The sequence below is a fragment of the Octopus sinensis genome, linkage group LG7 (genome assembly GCF_006345805.1).
Source record: "Octopus sinensis linkage group LG7, ASM634580v1, whole genome shotgun sequence".
NCBI classification, from domain to species: domain Eukaryota; kingdom Metazoa; phylum Mollusca; class Cephalopoda; order Octopoda; family Octopodidae; genus Octopus; species Octopus sinensis.
The window spans coordinates 47,859,821-47,885,565 of record NC_043003.1 but is presented as its reverse complement, the minus strand read 5'-3'; the positions used below and the strand labels follow the sequence as shown (position 1 = coordinate 47,885,565).

The window sequence follows — 25,745 nt, the reverse complement described above, 5'->3', positions numbered from 1 at the left end:
TTCATCTTTAAATATGAAAAATTAATTTATTAGGTTTTTATTATATGTGCATATATATTTATTTATAGAGATTATTTTAGATCTTAATTATAATATTTATATACATTTATATATTTTCATTGATAATTTATATATAATAGTCATTCTTAAATATTTATGTAATTAGATATAGATTAATACCGATATTAGATTATTGGTGGGTTTCCTACCTTATAAATTAAAATTAATATTTAACATTATAATCGATTTTGATATAATCATAATTGTTAAGTTATGTTTCTAGTTTGATAATAGAGTTTATTATAAGTAAAATTATTATATTATTTATATCTTAAAAACATTGTTTAAATATTTCTGATTATTTTTTAGATATTTCAATTAACCTGAAGATTGACTGTAACCATAACTCGAATTATTAATTGAATTTAAATTATTGTTATTCGAATTGTACAGCCATGAAACGATCGTAGTGTTTTACTCTTTATCCTTTATTAAACTTTTAATACTTTTGATATATATTTAAAATATAAATTAAATTAATTTGTATTGGCTTATGTTTTTCATTGTTTGATTTGCCTAATAGTGGTTTTATCTCTAATTTATTATAATATAATATAATATATTTATACTATAAAATTGGATTTAATCCTAAATCTGATTTTTCCCTGTAAGTTTGGATTTATTCCCTAATATTTTATTATTAATTATATACACACATATATATATATAAATATATATATACACATATATATCTACATATGTATATATATAAATATATATATAAGAAATTAAAAAAGGAACATACGCACACTTACATAGTTTTAATATAATTTTTAATATATCGACCAGTTTCGCTATCTCTATTCATGATATTATGTTTTATTTATTTGAAAATATATATTTTTTCTTAAGAAGAAATTTGGTCCATGTTGTGTGTGATGAAATTCACGAGTGAATGACTTCACAAGAAGATAAATAAAGGGAGGTAATTGGTTGTTGTTATTGTTATTGTTGTGTGTAAGGGAGATAACTGTTCAGCTTTCGGTAATGGATGGTGATTAAATATGTCTACAGAACAGAGACAGGCTTTAAAAAACCTTGTTTAGTAGGGGATTTATGTACAGTGATGTAATCGTGAATGGAATATGTAAAAATATAAAAGATGGTAATGCGTGCATATTAAGACGTGTTTTGTATTTTTCAATGAAAAAAGTTTCTTTATTTAAACGTTCTAGTTGAGAGATTGCGTCTTTGCACTGGTAGAAAGGGAAGACTGTGAAATTTGGTTTGATGTTACCTGCACATTTTTCTATGTGTTCACTGAGAGGAATTTGTCTGTATTGCGGGAAACGGATTTGCTCCTTATGTAGAGTGATTCTCTTTCTCAAGGTCATACTCATTTGTCCAATGTACTGATGACCGCAACCCGAGCAGGTTATTACATAAATTAGGTTCTCAGAGGCACAGGTGAAACTAGTTTTAATTGCGAACCTCTGTCCTTGTTTGAAAAGGAAATCCGAGCCTTCAAGCATTTTGGGGCAGGTTCCACAGTTTGGGCGTTCTATCAGACACTATTGTGCAGATCCTTTTTGCTTAGTTAAAAAGGATGTTTATTTTATGTGTTTCAGGTGGCATGAGTTAAAAAGAAGATATTGTTTTGAATCAGTTGGTTTATAATAAATGTCAGTTATGATTTCATTGTTAAATTTTTATATCATGATGTCTAAAAATGGAAGTTGTTCTTTGTTACATTCCATTGTGAATTGAATGGTACTATTTATGTCATTTAGTGTTGTTTTTAAATCCAAAAGTTTGTCGATGTTCTCCTTCCAGATGATAAAGCAGTCATCCAGGTATCGCATCCAATTTTCTCTTATGTAGATGTAAACTGGCCTAGGCTGGCTGGCCTTGGTTGCCTGGCTGGCTCTGCCAGTCAGCCAGCCTAGGCCAGTTTCCAGCCAGCAAACCTAGGCTGGGCCAGACAGGCAGCCAAGGCCAGTTTCCAGCCAACAAGCCAAATCTGGGCCAGCCAGGCAGCCAAGGCTCAGCCAGACAGGAAACCAAGCGGTGCCTAGCCAGCCAGCCTAGGCCAATTTCCAGCCAGGCATCCAAAACAGGGTCAGCCAGCCAGCCTAGGCCAGTTTCCAGCCAGCAAGACTGGGCCGGGCCAGCCAGGCAGACAAGGCCCAGCCAGCTAGCCAGCAAGCCAAGGCCGGGCGAGCCAGGCAACCAAGGCCCGGCCAGCCAGCCAGCCAGCCAGCCTAGGCCAATTTCCAGCCAGCAAACCTAGGACAGGTCAGCCAGGAAGCCAATGCCCAGCCAGTCAGCCAGCCTAGGCCAGTTTCCAGCCAGCAAGCCAAATCCGGACAACCATACAGCCAAAGAAATTCCAGCCACCCTAGGCCAATTTCCAGCCAGCAAACCAAGGCCGAGCCTGCCAGGCAGCCAAGGCACAGCCAGCCAGCCAGCCAGTTTCCAGCCAGCAAGCCTAGGTCAGTTTCCAGCCAGCAAGCCAAGGCTGGACCAGCCAGCGAGCCAGATAGGCCAGTTTCCAGCCAGCAAGCCTAGGCTGGGCCAGCCTGTCAGCCTAGGTCAATTTCCAGCCAGCAAACCAAGGCCAGGCCAGCCAAAGTCCGGCCAGCCAGCAAGCCAAGGCTAGGCCAGCCAGACATCCAAACCATGTCCAGCCAACCAGTCTAGGCCAGTTTCTAGCCAGGCATTCAAAACCGGGCCAGCCAGTTTCCAGCCAGGCAGCCAAGACCCAGCCAGCCAGGCAGCCAAGGCCCAGCCAGCCAGTCAGCCTAGGCTAGTTTCCAGCCAGCAAGCCAAATCCGGGCCAGCCAGGCATCCTTGACACAGCCAGCCAGCCAACCTAGGCAAGTTTCCATCCAGCAAGCCAAATCCGGGCCAGCCAGGTAACCAAAGCCCTGCCAGCCAACCACCCTAGACCAATTTTCAGCCAGGCATCCAAAACAGGGCCAACCAGCCACCCAGCCCAATTTCCAGCCATTAAGCCAAGGCCGGGCCAGCCAGATAGCCAAGGCCAAGCCAGCCAGCAAGCCAAAGCCGGACCAGCCAGCCAGCCAGCCAGCCTAAGCCCGTTTCCAGCCAGACAGCCTAGGCCAGTTTCCAGCAAGTAGGTCAAGGCCGGCCCAGCAAAGCAACCAAGGACCTGCCAGCCTAGGCCACTTTCCAGCCAACAAGCCAAGGCTGGGCCTGTCAGGCATCCATGGCACATCCAGCCTAGGCCAGTTTCCAGCCAGCAAGCCAAGGCCGGACCAGCCAGGCATCCAAAACAGGGCCAGCCAGCCATCGTACACCTGTTTCCAGCCATCGTATGCCAGGCCAGCCAGGCAGCCAAGGCCCTGCTAGACAGCCAAGGCCCAGCCAGTCTCAGCCATGTCTTGCTGGCTGGAAACTGGCCTAGGCTGGCTGGCTGGCTGGGCCTTGGCTACCTGGCTGGCTGGCTGGGCCTTGGCTACCGGGCTGGCTGGTTGGCCCTGTTTTGGATGCCTAGCTGGCCCAGCCTTGGCTTGCTATTTGGAAACTTGCCTAGGCTGCCTGGCTGGCCCAGATTTGGCTTGCTGGCTGGCTGTGCCATGGATTGCTAGCTGGCCCGGATTTGGCTTGCTGGAATTTGTTCTTTGTTCTGACTTTTAGCATTCTGAGTTCAAATCTCATGAGGTCAGCCCTACCATTTGTCCTTTGGTGAGGCAACAATAAAATAAGATGCCATTCTAGAGTGATGTCTTATTTCTAGATCAATTCTAGAGTGGACTGGTTGAAATATTAAAGCATTGATGGGGTACCTTTTAGTTCTGAGTTCAAATTTCATGAGGTCAACCATGCCATTTGTCCTTTGAGTAGGGTGGGGGCAAGTGGAGGAGTCTATAAAATAAAATACCATTCTAGAGTGGTGAACTGATGAAAATATTAGAGCATTGATGGGGTACGGTTTTGCGGGGTACTTTTAGTTCAAACCCCATAAAGTCACCCTTACCATTCCTCCTTTGGTGGGGGAGGTGGGGTGTCAATAAACTAAAATACCATTCTAAAGTGGTGAACTGGTGGAAATATTAAAGCATTGATGGAGTACCTTTTTTCAGGGTACATTTGAGTTCCGAGTTCAAAACCTGCTGTGACCTACTTGAGTGGTAGACTTAATCTGTCAGCCAGTTTAACACCACTAGTACCTTGGGTATTAGGTGTCTCCACTGGAGGAGCCCATGCTGTTGTAAGCAACTAACCTGTTTAAGGGCATCTTCCTCCCACCCCATCAGTAGCGGGGGAGGGTGCACTGAAAGTATAGCTACTAGAATAAGAATAGCCTGGGCAAAGTTCAGAGAGCTCTTACTTCTGCTGGTGACAAAGGGCATCTTGCTCAGAGTAAAAGGAAGACTGTATGATGCATGTGTATGAACAGCCATGCTACATGCCAGTGAAATATGGGCTGTGACTGCTGAGGACATGCATAAGCTCACAAGGAATGAAGCCAGTATGATCCGATGGATGTGTAATGTCAGTGTGCATACTCGACGGAGTGTAAGTACCTTGAGAGAAAAGTTGGACCTAAAAAGCATCAGATGTGGTGTGCAAGAGAGACGACTGCGCAGGTATGGTCATGTGGCAAGAATGGATGAGGATAGCTGTGTGAAAAAGTTCCACACCCTAGCGGTTGAGGGAACTTGTGGAAGAGGTAGACCCAGGAAGACCTGTGATGAAGTGATGAAGCACAACCTTTGAACATTAGGCCTCACCAAGGCAATGACTAATGACTAAGTCTTTTGGAAATATGCTGTGCTTGAGAAGACCCAGCAAGCCAAATGAGACCATAACCCCGTGGCCTATGCCAGGGGTGTAACCAGCCCACTTATGCATACCTTTCCTTCATTGGACACTAAACTCTGCTTGTGAAGACCTGTTGAGGCAAGAGAAATGGAAATCAAATTCGATGACTGTTGTCCATGCTAGTGGAGTGCTAATGACCACCTCGAGAACCCAGTTTCCACAAAAACTGTTCCCCAGGAGCTGCACAAAACCAGATTTCATGGGAGGGCTGCAATCAGAAAACCACTACTTTCAATAACAAATATTGCAAAGTATTTAGAGTGAAGTAAAAACCTACAGAATAGGTCCCTAGAGCAGTGGAAGAATGTTATTTTCTCAGATTAGTCATCCATTACCTTATTTCCGACTACTGGCTGAGTATGCATGTGGAAACATCGAAAAGAAGCATTTGATCCAGACTGCCTTCTTCCAACCATCAAACGTGGAGGAGGATCTGTGATGATCTGGTGGAGGCTATATCTTGGCAGTCTGCCAGCCCAATGGTTTCCCTTCATGGCAGAATTATAGTCAAGACTATTTAAGCATTTTATTTGATCAAATATATCCTATGGTTATGGAACTGTTTCTGGATGATAATGCACTAATTCACACAGCTAAAGTTGTTACTGAATGGCATGAGGAACATTCTAGTGAGGTTGAATATCTTATCTGGCCACCACAGTCCCCAGATCTCAATATTATTGAACACTTACGGTGCATTTTAGAAAAACAAGAAAGAAGTCAATATCTTCCACCATCATCACTACAAGACCTGGAGACTGTTTTAGCTGAATGGACAAAAATTCCTTTGGAAACAATTCAAATTTTGTACGAGTCCATACCTCATAAAATTCAGGCTGTTATTCCTGCCAAAGGCGGTCCTGCCCCATATTAAAATAAATTTGTTTGAAATTTTAAGGTGTTTCCATTATTTTGTCCAACCCCTGTATATGCATATAGACACACACACACACACATGCACATAGTAGAAGACACTTACTCAAGGTACCACACAGTAGAACTGAAACCTGAAGCCATGTGGCTGAGAAATGAACTTCTTGACCATATAACCATGCCTGTATTTGTTTGTACACACACACACACACAATCCTACAAAAACCAGATCACATAATGGCACAAAATAACAAGAATGCACATTGAAACATACTAACACTCGAAAAACGTGTACAAAACATACACAAACACATGCCAACACGTGTGCTCACCCCCACATACACATACAGCAACAAACACACAATTCTGCACATGTTCAAACTTAAAAGAAAATGAAAAAGGAAAGAAAAAAACCTTTCCAATAAATTTCTTTTTTAAATGCAGCAGAATAAATGAAGAGTAAAATAGAAAGAAAATTAACTCTAAAATTAAATAATCTAAAACTAAAATATAAAAAATAAAAGTTCTAATTACACTAATTGAATTCACTGTATAGAAGTCACTGATGTAATTATAGATTGTGTTTGAACCTTAGACATCGCTTTTTAATGATCAGGACTGTCGATAGCAGTAGCAGCAATAATAATAATAATAAGAAGAAGAAGAAGAAGAAGAAGACCACCAACAACAATTGTTTCAAATTTGGGGACATGACCAGCAATTTTAAGGGAGTGGGTTAGGTAAGGTGATGACATCAACCCCAATGTTTAACTGGTACTTATTTTATTTACTCTGAAAGGATGAATGGCAAAGTCAACCTCTGCAGTATTTGAATTTAGAACAAAGTGCTAAAATTCCACTGAGAATTTATTCTGGCATGGCAAATAATTCTGCCAGCTCGCCATCTTAGGCAATAACAATAATTTCTAAATCTGTCTGATACTTATTTCATTGACTTCAAAGGATGAAAAGCAAAGTCAGCTTCAGTAGGATTTGAACTCAGAATGTAGTGACACCAACAAATACTGTACTTCTATGGAACCTTACCGTTTGTATTTATCGTAATAATGTCTGACATAAACACAAAACTAGAAATCTGAAGAGAGGATAGAATCAGTATTATTGACCCCAGCACTTGATTTTATCAACCCTGAAAGTATGAAAGGCAAAGTTGGCTTCAGTGGGATTTGAACCCTGAATATTACAAGGCATTTTATTTGAGACTAATGATTTCATCAATCCACACCCTAATAACAATAATGATCAGAGTGAGTCTTCTGAGCAGCCGTACCTTCGTAACCACCATTAGATTCATCCAACTCTTTCTGAATCCTCTGCACTGTCCTTAGATTGACACTCAAACATTCTGAAATGTTCATATTGGAGCTTCCAGCATGAATGCCAAGCAGTACAGCATGTTGTTTCCAAATTTCTGGCAGAATGAATTGTATCATGGTGCTGTTTTTCTCACAGACGGTGCCCAACTGACCCTACTATACCGTGAAGTCAACAAAATAAAAAACAATGCACAAAATTAAAAATATAAAACGACGACAATTTACCCATTGCACCCTGTATATACTTATAATTTCGATGATGCTTTAGTTCAATAGTATATCTTTCTAAAATTCCCTTGGGAATTTTATGACCAGCTTTATCAGTAAACATTTTGAAATTTTTTAATATTTATTTAGTTTTGTCCTTTGTTCTTGTTTTGAAAAGAAACCTAACTTCAAGCAACTTTTTACATATCAATTCTTAGACACTATCTTCTAAACCAGGCAAAGTATGTAGGGGGATGAAAATTTTGATTTTGCACCCAACAAACATTTTAGTGGGTGCAAGCACACTGCCTGCATCCCCTGTTCCTGGGCTCTTGCTGATATTTGACTGCCACTTATTTTACTGGCTCTGGAAGGATGAAAGCAAAGTTGACTCCAGTGGGATTTGAATTTAGAACATAAGGGGCCTGAACAAATACTACAAAGGATTTTGTCTAATGCTCTAATGATTCTGCAAACCCATAGCGAATCTTGACTGACAGATTTAAAAAATAATTTTTTGTAACTAAACACTTTCAAACTTCAAACACTGGTAGAATATGTCATATAAAACATCTTTTACTCTTAGCGTTTTTGAGAAAAGCTTATATTTAGGAAGTTATTTCACATTGAAGTTGTAGTATTTCGGTAATTTCAACCAATCAATGACACGTATTCAGCTGAATAAAATTACTGCTGTTGTTTGTCAACAACTTCCGGCAGTGTATATTTCGTTTGTCACTGTTATTTATGACAACCCTAACCCTAACACCTTAAGGCTAAAACCAGTACAAACGTGCGAACGATGTCATAAATAACAGTGACAAACGAAAAATACACCGCCGATAGTTGTTGTTGACAAACAATGGCAGTAATTTTATTCAGCTGAATACACATCATTGATTGGTTGAAATTACCGAAATACGACTACTTTAACGTGAAATAACTTCCTAAATATAAGCTTTTCTCAAAAATGCTAAGAGTAAAAGATGTTTTATATGATACATTCTACCAGTGTCCGAAGTTTGAAAGTATTTAGTTACAAAAAATTATTTTTTAAATCTCTCGGCCAAAAAGTAAAGATCACCCATTGCCCTAATAAGGATAGTAATAATAATTTGTCACAGGCACAAGGCCCCAGTTTTGGGGGATGCGTAGTTGATAAATATGTATGAAGACATCTAACTCAGAACATAAAGACAGATGAAACGCTGCTAAACATTTTGTCTGACATGCAAACAATTCTGCCAGCTCACCACCTGATGTAGAAGTAGTAATAATAAAACAGACAAGTCTCTGAATCAACTCACCAAATTTAGATGGATTAACTTTTGCCAATGCAGACTAGTTTCTTTGGATTCTGGATCTTACTTTATAGTGGTAATAGCTTACCTGGGATGGTCTTTAAGGAATATATAACACAAAAACAAAATATATATTAATTCAATTTATTAATAGTCGTGAAAAATGTTCAATTTCTGTTGTTCGTCTTTGATAGGTGGGAGAGGAGATTTTGTAAAAACTGTTGCTTCCTACTTTGGGATGGTCACATTGATAAAGAGCAGACCTAGTTTGGCGCAGAATTTGAAATATGTCCCTTCACAAGGTTAAGTTAACAGTGGATATCTTCAACAGTAAGGGCCCACAATGAGAGATTTGAAACGACATCTCAAGACAGCTGTCTGATTACATCAAATTCCCATTCAGAATTTTTTATGTTGCAAGCTTGGTGGAGAACATGTGTGTTTCTTGCTCTGTGTGTATGTGAGTTTGTCTATTAAAGTGTATGTTCATTTATGCGTGTTTTTACGTGAGGGTTTACATTATATACTCAAAGATGTAGTCAGTCTCATAAGAAGCACTCCTAAATAATTCTCTCCCTATCTCACCAAGATCGTTTACTAAGTGAGGTTACAAGGGTGCATGCAAACACACACACACACATACATACACACAGATGAATATTTTCTAAGAACACACAAAATATGCACGTTTTGTAGCTACTCTCTTTACCTACTTGATGCAGCAAGCAAGGGAAAGAAGTGTTCTAATGTGTTTATGTCCTTGTAAACCTACCAATAACTGGTTAAGTCCATACAGTAAGATTTAACATTGTGTGCCTAAAAGGGAACTATATAAGTGAGGACAGTTAGTCGTTTCTTTAATCTCACACCATCACACTTTTGTATCAATATCGTATTAACTATAATCAACACCCCCTCACACATATATACATAAATACATACATATATACACAACACTGCACTACATTTTCAGGTGTTTTTCCAATATTGCAATAAAGTGTTGCTGTCTAAGTGCAGCAGATCATTCCACTGTGGTTATATTCTAAAATCATAATGACATTCCACTGGTACATCAAATGCATTCCATTGAGTATTTCAAAATCAAAGCCATCCATTATGGTAGCACAGCTGCCCAAACTCATTTAGTTGTATGCCAACTGGGTTCATAGCTTTAGCAAAATACTGCTCATTTCATAAGTTCAGTGATGTATTCTGCTCAGTTGTAGTCTGTATCCAGATGATTGGACAATAAGGAGAGAGAGAGAGAGAGAAATGTTTTAAAAATATATAAACAAAGGAATCTTTAAGGTGGTCTATCTTTGTAGTGTTGGTTATCCATCACTGCTTCCATCCATGTCCACTTCATCAGTGTCAGATGACATGGAGAATTTAGGATGGTTGCTTGGGCAGTCAACAAGCTCAAGTGAGGGCACATCATTTGGTATGTCTACAAAGAAACAAAAGTTTAATGGAATAAAAATTAAAAAAACAGATGTCACTAGAATTTCCTCTTACTGCCATCACAAAGTATGGCAAATCTAGTCATACTTAGGTTACCGGCCTTCCAACTACATTCCTTCAAACATACACAAATCCATACACTCACAGATGCTTTACACATGCATACACAATCCAACACACACACTTGCAAATCCATATACAGTGGATTTTATTAATAGCTCTGTAGTATCATTATTGTGTTAATGTCAATTTTCCCATGCTTGCATCAGTCATCAAAATTCATTCAGGTAAATGGCTAGATGCTGCTCTTGTTGCCAGTTTTCACCTGTTTCCAAGCAAGGTAATATTTCCTCATGGAGGACACATTTATCGTGGAAGATTGGAAATGAACAACACCACTTGTATGATGGTTATGTTTGTTTACAACTGTCATGAAATGTCTAAACAGGAAGACACAAACAAACACCCATGAGCACAAAACACACACACACCAAAAAACTTAAACCAAAACATCACCTACACATATGAAGGACACAATAAATTAAAATTAAAACTGACCCCATAAAACAGTGACAAGCAAAATCTGTAGCAAGTCTTTCTTCCTGATACCTCAGTAGCTTCTAAGCTGATGTGAAGACAGCATGTTCTTCGTCTATCTCCTTACCTTCTTGGAGATTGTAGGTAAAATTATACAAATGTGTCCATCTGTTTTGATTTAATTAAATTCTGTCTTTATGCAGCTGAGGATTGCTCTGCATTTAAATTGATGTAATGATTGCATTGTTCAATTAAATGGAGTTGCTTGAAACGATTGTACTGCATTACCTCTGGATATCCTTGTTGTTTATTTTGATTATATTTATGTATGTATGTATGTATCATCATCATCATTTAGCGTCCGCTTTCCATGCTAGCATGGGTTGGACGGTTCAACTGGGGTCTGTGAAGCCAGAAGGCTGCATCAGGCCCAGTCTGATCTGGCAGTGTTTCTACGGCTGGATGCCCTTCCTAACACCAACCACTCCGTGAGTGTAGTGGGTGCTTTTTATGTGCCACCCGCATATATATATATATATATATGTAGGTCCCGGGTTGATTCGGGGTTAACCACAGTAAATAAGGTCCTGTAGAAGCTCCTATATAATAAATATATATATATATATATATATATATATATATATATATACTGTTGTATCTGGGGAGAGTCATGGTCTTTTTGTGCCTTATAATGTAACACACTCACCGGTAAAATTTCCACTCATTTCTTATTTTCAGATTCCTAAAATTTTCATTGCGTCTTGAAACCTTTTCAATAGTTTTGAAAAGGTTGCAAGACGCAACAAAAATTTTAGGAATCTAAAAATAAGAAATAAGTGGAAATTTTACCAGTGAGTGTGTTACATTATAAGGCACAAAAAGAAAATGACTCTCCCCAGACACAACAGAATATGCTTCAACACACGAACTCATATAAAGAATCTTGCAAACCAAATCCCAAAACGAAATATATATATATGTATGTACATATATATATATATATACTGGATGCTCTGAGAGTGTAGCAGATAGAATAAGAATAGCCTGGGTAAAGTTCAGGGAACCCCTATCTCTGCTAGCAACTAAGGACCTCTCGCTCATGATGAAAGGTAGACTGTATGATGCATGTGTGTGAACAGCCATGCTACACAGTAGTGAAACATGGGCTGTAACTGCTGAGGACATGCATAGGCTTGACAAAAATGAAGCTGGTATGATCCACTGGATGTGTAATGTGAGTATGCATACATGACAGAATGTGAGTGCCCTGAGAGAAAAGTTGGACATAAGAAGCATCAAATGTGGTGTGCAAGAGAGACAACTGTGCAGGTATAGTCATGTGTTATGTTGTTTGGATGAGAACAGCTGTGTGAGGAAGTGCCACACCCTAACTGTGGAAGGAACCTGTGGAAGAGGTAGATCCAGGAAGACATGGGATGAGGTGGTGAAGCATGACCTTCGAATACTGGGCCTCACAGAGGCAATAACAGAGACTGAGACATTTGGAGGTATGTTGTATTGAGAATACCTGGCAACTAAAGTGAGATTGCAGCCATGGACGATGCCAGTTTTGCAAGTCTGGCCCATTTAAAAGTACCCTCGATTCGTCAGATGATATGATATGCTTTAGAAGACCTGTTGAGTCAAGTAAAACCAAAAACCAAAATCGTAATTGTGGTCAGTGCCCCGTGACAGGCTCCCGTGCCAGTAGCATGTAAAAAGCACTGTCCAAACATGGTCAATGCCAGGTCCGCCTGACTGGCCCCTGCACCGGTGGCACATAAAAAGCACCATCCAAACGTGGTTGATGCCAGTGCCTCCTGTGCCAGTAGCACATAAAAATCACTATCTGAATATGATTGATGTCAGGGCTGCCTGACTGGCTCCTGTGCCAATGGAAAGTAAAAAGCACCGACTACACTCTCAGAGTGGTTGGCGTTAGGAAGGGCATCCAACTGTAGAAACATTGTCAGACCAGATTGGAGCCTGGTGCAGCCGCTAGCTTTCCAGAGTTCGGTCAAACCGTCCAACCCATGCCAACATAGAAAACGGACGTTAAACGATGATGATATGCAATGGGCTTCTTTCAGTTCCCCTGTGCCAATTCCACTCATAAGGCTTTAGTGAACCTGAGGCTACAGTAGAAGACATCTGGCCAAGGTGCCATACAGTGGGACTGAACCCAATGCTGTGTGGTTGGGAAGCACAATTCTTAACCACATAACCACACCTGCACCTATAAACACTGCAATTCCTTGCAAGCCATTTTTGACCCTCTCTAACTGACAAGTATTTTCTCAATCTAGATTCTTAGTAGTTCATGAATAAAGCCCTTACAAGCATCCCCTTCCATGCAATCTTTCTATCTTGATTCACCGTAGTTGTACCAGTTATATGAACAATTAAAAATTCATGTTGTCTTACCACCGAAGGGGACAGTCTCTGCAATCAGGACATCAAGAACTTGCTGTAACATAGTTGTTGAGAACGAGTCATCACGGCGAATACCCAGAGCCTAGAAAATAGCATAAAGGAAAATTAAAGGATAACAGAAGGCAAAATTAACATTTAATTTTTTTTTTGACTAGTGACAAGCACAAAAGACTATTCAATGTACAGTTAATGTTTATCTTATACACATAGGGTACTGAAAAATTCCTGGCTTTAAGGGTATCACAAAAGGCCTGGTTGGAGGCCCAACCTTCTGAGTTCTTTTATAGGGATTAGAAAAACTGAAGGACTGCTGCAATAAGTTTGTGAATCTGAGAATGGAATGTTGAATAAAAACATAGTTAACTGATCTTCTTGTATTTTCTTTTACCTAAAGCACCCCACTGTAGACCTACCCAGAAGGGTGGAAGGTGACACCAACACAGTAACACTGGAACTTAAAAACATAAAGGAACAAAAATAACCAATACTGGTAAGACATATAATGTAATATTCTACCACTTCTGCCAGTAACCACTGTTATTTCTGTTGTCTTAATATCTTGTACTAAGAGTGTATTGGTAGAAATGATAAGGCCATAGTTAAAATTTGCTTGTATGTTCTGAACTCACATCACACAGAGGCTTAAGTTACCTTTCAACCCCCAAGGTGACTGGCATGTCAAAGAATACATCCAAAGTTTTTTCTGCATGTTGTAAAAGGTAATTAAAAGAGATTGGGGTAGGATCTGCACTCCGACCTTGTAAAACCATCACCAAACAGCCTCATGGGTTGGAGGGTTATCGCCTGTGTAGTGCAAAGGTGTTGTCTGTCAGGAGTAGGAAATCCCTAACAAATGGTGGATGCAGTGATGCTCCATACTGCTACTACAACTACTCCAAAGTTAATAAAGCAAATGTTCGTTATTCACTGGAGGACACTTAATTAAGTAGTGTTTCATCATTGTTTAACATCCACTTCAACATGTTTGCATTGATCAGACAGAGTTTATTGAGTTTAATGTTTGCTTCAGTATGATGCCCTTCCTAATGGCAGCCACTTTACACTATATACAGTGTTCTTTCTTCATGGCACCAACACGAGGGAGGTCAACAAGTGCTCACAAAACAAGACCTCGCCCTCCTCACACATACACATGTGTATGGATGTGGAAGTGTCCTTGTCTGGACATCATGCAATAATTGTAAACAAGCATCATTGTAAGACAAGCAGTGTTGGTCACTTCCAATCTTCCATAAAAACATGTCAAGCCAAACGGAAATATTACCCTGCTTGGAAACTGGTGAGTGGAATGGCATCCAGCAAAAAAAAAAAAAAAATCTGCTTCAACAAATTGATCCAAGCAAATATAGAAAAGTGGACATCAAAGCAATGATGATGATATGCTTGCTGTTGTTTTTGTTTTATTTCACTTATAAAAGAAGTCCTTGATGCCCTTCAGCCACATTTGGTCTTTGACCATATACATTTTATTCCCTAGTAGTTAGGGCGTTGGGCTCATGACTGTTTGATTGTGGGTTCAATTCTTTGATTGAGCAGCTCGTTGTGTCCTTCAGCAGGCACTTCATTTCATATTTCTCCAGTTCCTGAAAATGAGTACAAGTGATACCTAGGAAGGAAGGGTTCAACCCAATAATGAATTAGTGTCTTGTTCAATGGGAAGTTTTATACTCTCAGCCTTCATGCCTTGAAAATTCAGATAAGCTCTTGCCTTGTGGCTTCTAAGCTAAAGGTAGCATTTAGTATAATTTGAAAGAAAGAAAAATTTCTTTCTTTCTTCCTTCTCTTTAATAACAAAATTTGAAGTCAAAATAATTAGATAATTTCAGTTAACCAAGAATTAAGACAGTTCTATAGCATTTTCACCTTGTATTTTATACAATCACCTTGTTTAAACTTTATTGTTCATACAGTAAGCTAAGAACTTGTTTCTTCTAATACAACATAGGGCTGATTTTTAAAAATAAATGTTTTAAATTAATTAAAATTTGAAGAGGTTTAGTAAAATAATTAACTTTTCCATTATTGATATTAACCTGGTGTTTGAAAGATTACACAACAAAGGATTCTTACATAAAATGATGATGGAAAGTTTTATTTAAACATAAACACTTAAAAAACAAGTAGTTTTACACCCCAGGAATCAGTTAGTGCCTCGTGTATGTTGGGAACAGAATAACTTGAAGTGGATCTGTCATATTATTAAAATAGATAAGTGATACTTTACCTTGTGGAAATAATCAACAGCTTTCAGGCTTTGACCCATCAGTACATAGACGTAGCCGATGGCTGAATATGTGGACGGTGTGTGAGGACAAAGGGTCAAGGCATACTCATGGTACTCAAGAGCTTCTTTGTATTTTCTAAAGGGACAAAGAAATAGAATAAGTTTTAGTATTTCTGCGTTGAGGAGGGAGCACCACAAGGTCCCATTTTTGTTGTAGTGTACCTCAGTGACTAAGATTATACCAGTGGAATCTCCCACTAGGAATTTCAAAGGACAGGCCAAGGGACAGAGGTCAAACCACTATGGATCACCACTTCTCAGGTAAAAATGTGTATACACAGGACAAACATTCCTACCTAGAAAACAAAAGCTAAGTTAAAGAAGTAACAATGACAATTCAAAACCAACAAGTTCTGAAAATGGAAGGATTTCTGTTAGGGACCTAGAACCACAACAGAGGCAAAAAAATAGCTGGAGGTAGAATACCAAGGAAGAGCTGCAAAAGCAGGAATATAACTGGAAATACAGAAAAGATAGCCAGAGTCAAAAACAGTGATGAAAAATTAAGGAGTCAAGGGCTTAAGAAATTAAAGTTAGTTTTTTTTTAGGTGGGTTGAGAGTATGAAAAGAGAGGAAGCAAACTAGATAGAGTAATAGGAGTCATATAGAAAAGAAGAGGGTATTAGAGAGTCAAGTAAGTATAAGATGAGAAAGATGGTAAAGAAATAGTAGAGAGTTGGATAGAACAGAGACTGAGAGATATAGCAAGAGCAAGAGAGCAGTGTGTGTATGTATTATATGAATATCTTTATATATAAAAGTCAAGTTGTGTGTCTGTCTCCTACGATTCAGATTCCTAACTACTCCCACATTTTGCGGTGCAGTTTAACCAAAACCGGGTATCTTATAGTCGTGATTCATAGCGAGCCCTTCTGGGTATTAGCATGCGTCTACGATGACTCTACGATTAAAAAAAAAATTTACCATAATTTTTTTCCATTTTAATGCATTTTTTCGATATTATATAAGGGAAGTAACTCTCTAAAAATGTCTACGATGAGTCAACGATTTAAAAAAAATTTACCATAATTTTTTTTTCCATTTTTAATGTATTTTTTGGCTATAACTCTCTAAAAATGCTTATATAGTTATTTCCCTTACAAACCCGAGCAACGCTGGGCGATACTGCTAGTATATATATATAATAATTTTACTGGTATCAGCTACTGGACTGCAACTACACTGGAGCATTACCTACAATCGGTTTACTTCATTATATCAATCCCAGTACTTATGACAGCTAAGCACTTACTTTATCAATCTACTAAGTTCACCGCCTTTATAATAATTACAGCACAAGGGCAGCAATTTTGAGGGGAAGAGACTACTCTGATCCAATTATAATAATAATAATAATCCATTCTACTAAAGGCACAAGGCCTGAAATTTTTTGGAAGGGGTCTAGTCAATTACACTGACCCCAAAAGGACGAAAAGCAAAGTGAAAAAATAGCGCTGAGCATTTCGTCCAGCGTGCTAATAATTCTGCCAGCTTGCCACCTTAACGATAATAGTAATGCCCTGATGAGGAACCAGGCAGTGGATCTTACAACTTCTAATCTTTCTGATCTGAATTGATAGGAAATGCTATCATGTTCATGTTTTGTTTTGGCATAAAAGACAGGCTATGGCAAATATTCTGCTCAACACTGCAGATTTGCTTGTCGGTTGCTTGACCATAATCAGTCGAACATGTCCCTTAGTGACTGCTGATATGTGCATATCTAATCATGAATAGGAGTAGTAGGGGTGTTGAACGGAATTCTTTGGGGCTTAATTAATTCACCCCTGGAAACGTGGTTGTTTTGCTCATTATCCTTAAACAAACCTTATTCTGGGACCTTTTGAGCGGTACGGGCTACTCGACCTGAAGAAAATTCTAACTGGACCCCACTTGCAAGGTCATGCGCTGTTAATCTTGATATGAAATCACCATGCCATGCACATGGTGGTGATGTATGTGCCTGGTGTAGCCTTATCAGATGGGGAGGCATGATGGGTATATTGGGCTTTATATATCTGTACCCCTGTGTTACTTTAATGGTATGCATTGCTCTCTCACATAATAATAATAATTGTAACAAAGGGCCTCTCCCTCAGAGTGAAAGGCAGATTGTATGATGCCTGTGTACAAACTGCCATGCTACATGGCAATGAAACATAAGCTATAGCTGTAGAGAAAATATGAAGGCTTGAAAGAAATGAAGCCAACATGCTCTGCTGGATGTCCAATGTCAGTGTGCATGTGTGACAGAGTGTTAGCGTTTTAAGAGTAAAATTGGGTACAAGAGGTATCAGATGGGTGCAAGAGCAACAACTGCACTAGTATGGTCATGTGATGCATATGGATGAGGACAACTGCATAAAGAAGTGCCAAACTCTAATTGTAGAAGGAATGTGTGGATGGGGTAAACCCAGGAAGAGTGGGATGGGGTGGTGAAATATGATCTTCAGTTGTTAAGCCTCATGGAGGCAATGACAAATGACCAAGACTTTTAGTAATTTGCTGTGTTTGAGAAGATGCGTCAAGCTAAGTGAATCATGGTTAGTACCAGTGACATGCAGGAAACACCCAGTACACCCTGTGAAGTGGTTGGCGTTAGGAAGGGCAACCAACCATAAAAGCTAAGCCAAAATAAATGACTGAAGTCTGGTGCAACTCTCTGGCTTATCAGTCCCAGTCAAACAATGTAGTCCATGCCAGCGTGGACATTAAATGATGATGATGATGATGACTATTTCTAATTACACACATACACAGAGATAAGTACAAGACTGCAAAATGCAAGGGGGATCAAATAGACAATAAAATCGACACTTGTATTTATTTATCTGATTCTTATTTTATCAATCTCAGAAGGATGAATGCAAAACTGATTCTGGAAGGATTTGATCTCACAATGTAGAGGGATGTAACCAAATATTACAAAGCATTTCATCAGACACTCTACCAATTCTAGCATCCACCAAAACTGGTAACAAAAAACCATATGTTTTGATGGGAGAGAAAGGTTCATTAAGGTATAATTGATGATGTTAGTATTTGAATGGCACATATTTTATCAACCCTGAAAGGATGAGGAAAAAAAAAAATCAACCCCAGCAAGATTTGAATTCAGACTAAAAGGGATGAAATGAAATATTGTAGGACATTTAATCAATTGCACTAAATAATAATAATCCTTTCTATTATAGGCACAAGGCCTGAAATTTGGAGGAGGGGGATAGTTGATTACATCGACCCCTGTACTCAACTGGTACTTAATTTACTGACTCTGGAAGGATGAAAGGTAAAGTTGACCGTGGCAGAATTTGAACTCAGAACATGGCAATAGGCGAAATACAGCTAAGCATTTCATCCTGCATGCTAACAATTCTGCCAGCACACCACCTTAATAATAATAACAATAATCCTTTCTAATAAAGGCACAGGGCTTGAAATTTGCAGGGAGGAGACTAGTCAATTACATCAACTCCAGTGTGCTAATGATTCTGTTAGCTCGCTGCCTTAGTAATGATAATAATAAATAATTCCAAATTTTGCCACAAGGGCAAGCAATTATGGTGAAGGGGTTAAGTCGATTACATCGACCCCAGTACGCAACTGGTGCTTAATTTATTGACCCTGAAAGGATGAAAGGCAAAGTCGACCTCAGCGGAATTCGAACTCAGAATGTAGAGACGGGCGAAAACTGCTAAGCATTTTGTCCAGCATGCTAATAATTCTGCCAGCTCACAGTCTAACAACAAAGGAAAAGAAAGACAGAAAGAAAAGGACTTTTACAAATGAACTTATGTCATCAAAGTGAGATGAAAACTTTATCTAATTGAATCTGTTGTATCCTATCTCTATTTATTAGAGAGATAGACAGAGAGAGAGAGAGAGAGAGGGGGGGAGAAACAAATAGAGGAGAGAGGGAGCGAGAGAAAGAGAGAACTTTCGTCACAGGAATAGCTATTAGCAGCCTACAGAAGCAGCTTTTAGCTCTGTTTCTCTGATTGGTTATTTGGATTGTGGTGATGGTAGTGGTGGTGGGATCCTGGTAACTGAAGGATCAATTTGGTTAAGAAATGATGAGAATGTTGATTAAATTTATTATATATGCAATCACTGAGACAGTCGATTTGAAATGGTGGTGGTGAAGGTGTGAGTAGGCAATAAAGAGGATGGCAGCCGTGATAACAGTGATACTGGTGACGGTGAAAAGGTAAAGCCAGAGTGGTGGTGGTGATGGCGAAGGGTGGTAGAAGCAACAATAATGGCAGTGATAGTGGTGGGTATGGCGTGGCAGAGATGACAACAGCAGTGTTGGAGGTGGGAGGAATGATGATGATGATGATGATAATGATGATGATGACAGGAAAAGCGGGAATGATCCAGGTAGTCGTAGAAATGAGGGAAGTGTGAGAATGGCGATGGTGGTGAAGATGTTGACCAAAATGGTGATAACTGAAAATATGATGATGATAAGGCTAAAATATCATAACAAGCTAGTTTGCAGCCAATTAACCCCGTAATTACTATCACACTTGAATAAAAGCCATCAAAGCCAATATTCAACACCTCTACCCATCTTCAATTATCGTCTCCGACAAACATCCCACTCGCTGTGGTCTCCATCTCATCTGCAACAACCCTCCATGCATTATCCACTCTTGCTATTCCACAGTCATCAAAGACAATACAGCCAACATGACTACCACTGACAGTCCCCACCACCACCACCACCACCACCACTGCTACTACCAGCCTCTTACCAACCACTTGATCACTTTCCAAACGTGGGGCATAAACCAAACAAACACATGTCAGAATTAAACGTGACTGTTACAGAAATATCTGTCGAGGTAGCAGAATTCTTGGACAGTTCAGCAGAGCAACTTGTAATTGGATTTTCTGAGTTTTATATTTTTATTTAACATTTTTATTCTATCAGAAACTATTTTTATCCTACTTTTTATTTTTATTGTATCATCTCAAAGAGCTGTGAAAAAACTGTTTCGTTGATTCAATTGTTGTTGAAATGAAGAAAATCAACGGAGAACTTTTAGATACTGTCCTCTACTTATTTCCTTTAACACTTTTTTCTTATTCACATTTTCACCATTCTAACTTAAAGTGCAAATCCCAAACATTTATGAATTCACAGTCAAAATGTTCCTGTATTAGGTGAAAACAAAAAGAGGAAGGAGTAGATAAAAACACAGTTAAGTTAAAACTACTATAGTTCTGCTACTGACACAGTATGCTTCAGTGGTTAATAACACATACAAATCAGGAGTTCAAACTTCTCTATAGTATATACATCATAGTCAAAATGCGCAATAAAAAAATCCCAAAAAACATCAGGTTCAGGGATGATCTTTTATTCATTCACCAGACATTCATAAGATAAATACAAATAACATATTAAGGACTGAAAATATCTACTAAATCTTAACAGATTATCCAATCACAATTAAAGTCTTTTATCACCATGAAGTTTTAAAGGGACAGTCAGATGGGGAGAGCTCACTCATACCCATGCAGGAAATTCCAAGAATGCAAAATAAATGAAGTAAAATTGCTATTCCAGGAATTCAGTGGAATTAGGTGGACAGATATTAAAAAGTCATTAACAGAAAAGACGATATAAAGTGACATATGAACACCATTTTATTTTTTCTTGTAATCATGAAATAAAATTTATTAATACACATGGCCAGACCAGCATACTAAAACCTACATAAAAATAAAGGTAATAATGGAGACTGGAATGTATATGTATCATCATCATCATCATTTAATGTCGGTTTTCAATGATGATATTATATACATATTCGTTTATTTATTTCAGTCATTTGACTGCAGCAATGCTGGAGCACTGCCTTTAGTCGAACAAATCGACCCCAGGATTTATTCTTTGTATGCCTAGTACTTATTCTATCGTTCTCTTTTGCCAAACAACTAAGTCATGGGGATGTAAACATACCAACATCAGTTGTCAAGCAATGGTGGGAGGACAAACACACAAACACAACACATACATACATATATACGACGAGCTTCTTTCAGTTTCCATCTACCAAATCCACTCACAAGGCTATAGTAGAAGACACTTACCCAAGATGCCATGCAGTGGGACTGAACTCGGAACCATGTTGTTGTTAAGCTAGCTACTTACCACACAGCCACTCCTGTACCTCTCTCTCTCTCTCTCTCTATATATATATATATATATCATTCAAATTTACAGAAAATAAAAAAATGAAGATAGGTGTAGGAACAAGAAACAGGTGTATTAGTTTAACATTCAGGAAGAATGGAAAAGTCTTTTATGTTTTGAGCCTATGCTCTTTGACAGAAAGGATTAAGAGGTAAAAAAGGAGAAAGAAAAAATATGTAGGGATTAACGGTTCAACATGATGAAATAGCCAAAAGAAATACACACACACACACACACATGAACCTTTCATCCATTCGGCACCTTTCACTTATTCAATAGATTGTGTATTCCTTAATTTTGTAATCAACTTTTAAAGAGTGGCTTATGCAGATTTTAAAAAAATTTTTGTAAATTTTATTAAGTTTTTTTTTATGTGGTCTGGGAAAAGACCTGATTTTCTGTATTGAGAATACACATTGATTATCTTTAGATTTTGAAATCCTCCATACAAAAGGGAATATTCTTTAGTCTTACATTCATTGTCACATGAATGTTTAAGTTATTTACACATGTAATAGCTGTGACCACAGTACTCTCTTTCAAAATTGCCTTCATTTCAAGAAAATTATTGTCATGTGAACAATCCAACATATTTTGCTTATCGATTCCTTTTCTTTTTTTTTTCAAGAAAAAAAAAATTCCCTTTTATTTAGAATGTACAAAATTTATGCTCTCTACTGGTGTACAAGAGCAGCATACAAAGAAATGGTTAGGAAAAGTTAACTGAAACAGAGAGTGCTACTATTGACAGATTCAATAATATAATGTCACTCAAACATGGTAAAACATAAACCAGGTTTAGCGAGAAATTTAACCCGGATGGAAATGCAAAAATTTAAGTGCCTAATTTGCATATTTAATTCAATATTTAACTGTTGTTGTTCTTAGTACAAGTAACTGACATACCTAGCTGAATCAATGTGCAACTTAAAGAAATTAAGGTATTTCATTTATATAAATTAATTGACTTAATTTGATACCTTGTTTTTAACATTTGCACATCTCTAGGCACAGACATGGCTGTGTGGTTAAGGAGCTCACTTTTCAACCATGTGGTATTGGGTTCAGTCCTTCTGCACAGCACTTTGGACAAGTCAGCCTCAGGCTGACCAAAGCCTTGGGAGTGGATCTGGTAGACCTATATTGGTGCTATGTAAAATCACCTGGTATACTCCATAAATTATTAGGAAGGACATCTGGCTGTAGAAACCTTACCAAAACAGACAATTGGAACCTGGTGCAGAACCCCAGCTTGCCAGCTCCTGTCGAACTGTCCAAGTAATGTCACTATGGATAACGGACATTAAATTATGCTGATGGTGGTGGTGTGTGTCTGTGTACGTGCATGTTTGTTACCCTCACCACATGACAACTGGTGTTGGTTTGTTTACACTCTCATAACTTAGCAGTTCAACAAAAGGAACCCAACAGAATAAGAACCAGACTTTAAAAAAACAATTACTGGGGTTGATTTGTTCAGCTAAAAATCCTTCAAGTCAACACCTGTGAAAAGTGAGATACATGAGGCCATATGAGGTTTTTTTTTAGACAATTTATGTAACAAGCTTTTAAAATACAGGAATTTAAAGTTAGAGAAAAGACATTTTTTAACCAAATCATGTTTCATGGCAGGTTTCACTTTATTTTGAAATAACTTTTTACCGTATACTTGTTTCAGTCACTAGACTGCAGCCATGCTGTAGTATTGCCTCGAGGAATATTCTAGTTGAATGTATCAACCCCAGTACTTATTTTTTAAAGTCTGACACTTATTCTATAACTGCTAAGTTACAGGGATGTAAACACACCAACACTGGTTGTCAAGCGGTGATGGGGGACAAACACAGACACACAAAAATGACAGGTTTCTTTTAGTTTCTATTGACCAAATCCACTCACAAGACTTTGGTCAGCCTGAGCCAGAGTAGAAGACACTTGCTCAAGGTGCCACACAGTGGGACTGAACCAGGAATGATGTAGTTGGGAAACAAGCTTCTTACCACATACCCATGCTTGAACATGTCTTAATATTCATAATATTTTTTGACCTGGCCCATACCACTCACTTCCCATTTCAATAGACCTGGAGCTTGTTACAAACTTTGATCACCACCACCCCTCTCTCTCTCTCCGTCGTCATAGAGCTCCCACACTACTCAAACCACCTGTCACTGGCTTCCCCACCTCTCATCCTACATTAATCTTTTACTTCATTGATCATCTTCAAAATTTCAGAACTAGGGAACAATAGTTTTATATAGAAATAATCTCTCTCGCCAACATAGTGCAAGTATCCAGTCCAGAATATCAGATTCTTCCACTCTTCACAACAAATACCGTATTTTTTGGCATACAAATTGATGTAAAATACAATGTAAATATTCAGACATTGTCATTATCTTTCCATCTTGTTGCATTTCACATGAAATTTTTGGCTCTCCAAAGTTATCTTAATATAAGGCAATTTAAGATGGTGAGCTGGCATAATCATTAGCACACCAGGCAAAATGTTTCGCAGTATTTTGTCTGTCGCTATGTCCTTAGTTAAAATTCCTCCAAGGTTGATTTTGCCTTTTGTCCTTTTGGGATTGATAAAATGCGTACCAGCTGAGCACTGGGGTCAATATATTGACTTGCCCCTCTCTGAAATTGCTGGTCTTCCACTAAAATTTGAACCAAATATATAAGACAACTTATGTTCTTTGATTGTCAATTTTGGTTTGGAAAATTTGACTTGTATGCTGAAAAATACTGTAATACACCTAGCATTTTACTTATGAATTAAATTTTGTCAATGCAGACCACTATCAGTTTCAGTTCTGGACTTGACCATAACCATATACACAGTAATATTACTTTCTGATAAGTAGCAAAATAACACATGTTTTAAGTTCATTTTTCTCGGCAAGTGGAGTTAGCCTTGTTGGACCTCCATTAAAACAAAGTCCTCTTCATCTTTATCTAGTCTCGGCATCTCTCCTCACTAACTGCCATTTACCTTAATTTTCTCTCCACTGCAACTTCACGTTTTTTCTCAATCACCATCCACTTTCATTACCATCACCCCCACCCACAACCTCAGCTTTGTCATCTTTTCTCAGTATATGACCTGACTGGTTCGTCCCATTTCTTTCTAACAACATCTATCACTGGCTTTATCCCTATCATCTGCCATTTATCGCCTTCCTCTTTCTTAATACTTCACAGTAGTGCAACTTCCTTAGAGCCATTGAACCATTCTTATGTCCATTCATTCCAGCCTTCTTTGCTGCTCCAAATTCACTATCCAAGTCACACTCCCATAAATCATAGCACTTCTTAAAAATACAGCACAAACTTTTCCCTTCAGTTTCAGTAACACTTTCCTCAATAGCATGCCACAAGGGTCCCAGAATTTCTTCCATATGCACTTTAGCCACCATCTGATGCATCTTCTTTTCTCAAGTGATTGGCACTCCATTGGTTGCGATGACAAGGGTTCCAGTTGATCCAATTAATGGAACAACCTGCTGGTTAAATTAACTTGCAAGTGGCTGAGCACTCCACAGGCACATGTACCATTAATGTAGTTCTCAGAGAGATTCAGCGTGACACAAAATGTGACAAGGCTGGCCCTTTGAAATACAGGTACAACTCACTTTTGCCAGCTGAGTGGACTGGAGCAACATGAAATAAAATGCCTTGCTCAAGGACACAATGTACTGTTGGGAATCGAACTTGTGATCTTCTGATCATGAGCCAAATACCTTAAACACTCAGCCATGCACCTTTTCTATGTAACAAAATAGCATATAATTGGGAAGCAAGCTTCTTAACCACACAGCCATGCCTGTGCCTACTCTTGCTCAATATCGCACTACACCTGATTTTCTAATGCTATATCAAACACTGATCCAATCCTTCTTTCCTAGAATAGTTCCCACTAGGACACTACCCTTGCTGTGTTTCATCTTAACTCCCTCCTCCAATACCCCCTCCCCTCTCAAAATTACTTGGTCATCCTTCCATTGCTGGTGCCAATATAAATTGATTGGCATTTGGAAGAACATCCAGCTGTAAAAACTATGCCAAAACTGACTTTGCCTGTGCTGGTGCCACGTAAAAAGCACCCGGCCCACTCTGTGGGGTGGTTGATGTTAGGAAGGGCATCCAGCCATAAAAACTGTGCCAAAACAGAAACAGAAGTATGGTGCAGGCTTCTGCCTGGCCAGCTCCTATCAAACCAGCCAACCCATGCC

General features: G+C 38.7%; 1 protein-coding gene across 1 annotated transcript in view; it reads right to left on the bottom strand.

The window, feature by feature from the left end:
• Positions 1 to 8,694: 8,694 nt before the first annotated feature.
• The window catches only part of LOC115214105 (cell division cycle protein 16 homolog), a 46,306-nt gene continuing 29,255 nt past the window's right edge, over positions 8,695 to 25,745 (bottom strand). Inside the window, exons 15-17 of the mRNA XM_029783162.2 lie at positions 15,243 to 15,378; positions 12,989 to 13,079; positions 8,695 to 10,013 (exon numbers count right to left, since the gene is read on the bottom strand). Of these exons, the coding sequence (XP_029639022.1) occupies positions 9,898 to 10,013; positions 12,989 to 13,079; positions 15,243 to 15,378 (343 nt within the window). The 3' untranslated portion in view covers positions 8,695 to 9,897. The remainder of the gene's footprint in view (positions 10,014 to 12,988; positions 13,080 to 15,242; positions 15,379 to 25,745) is intronic.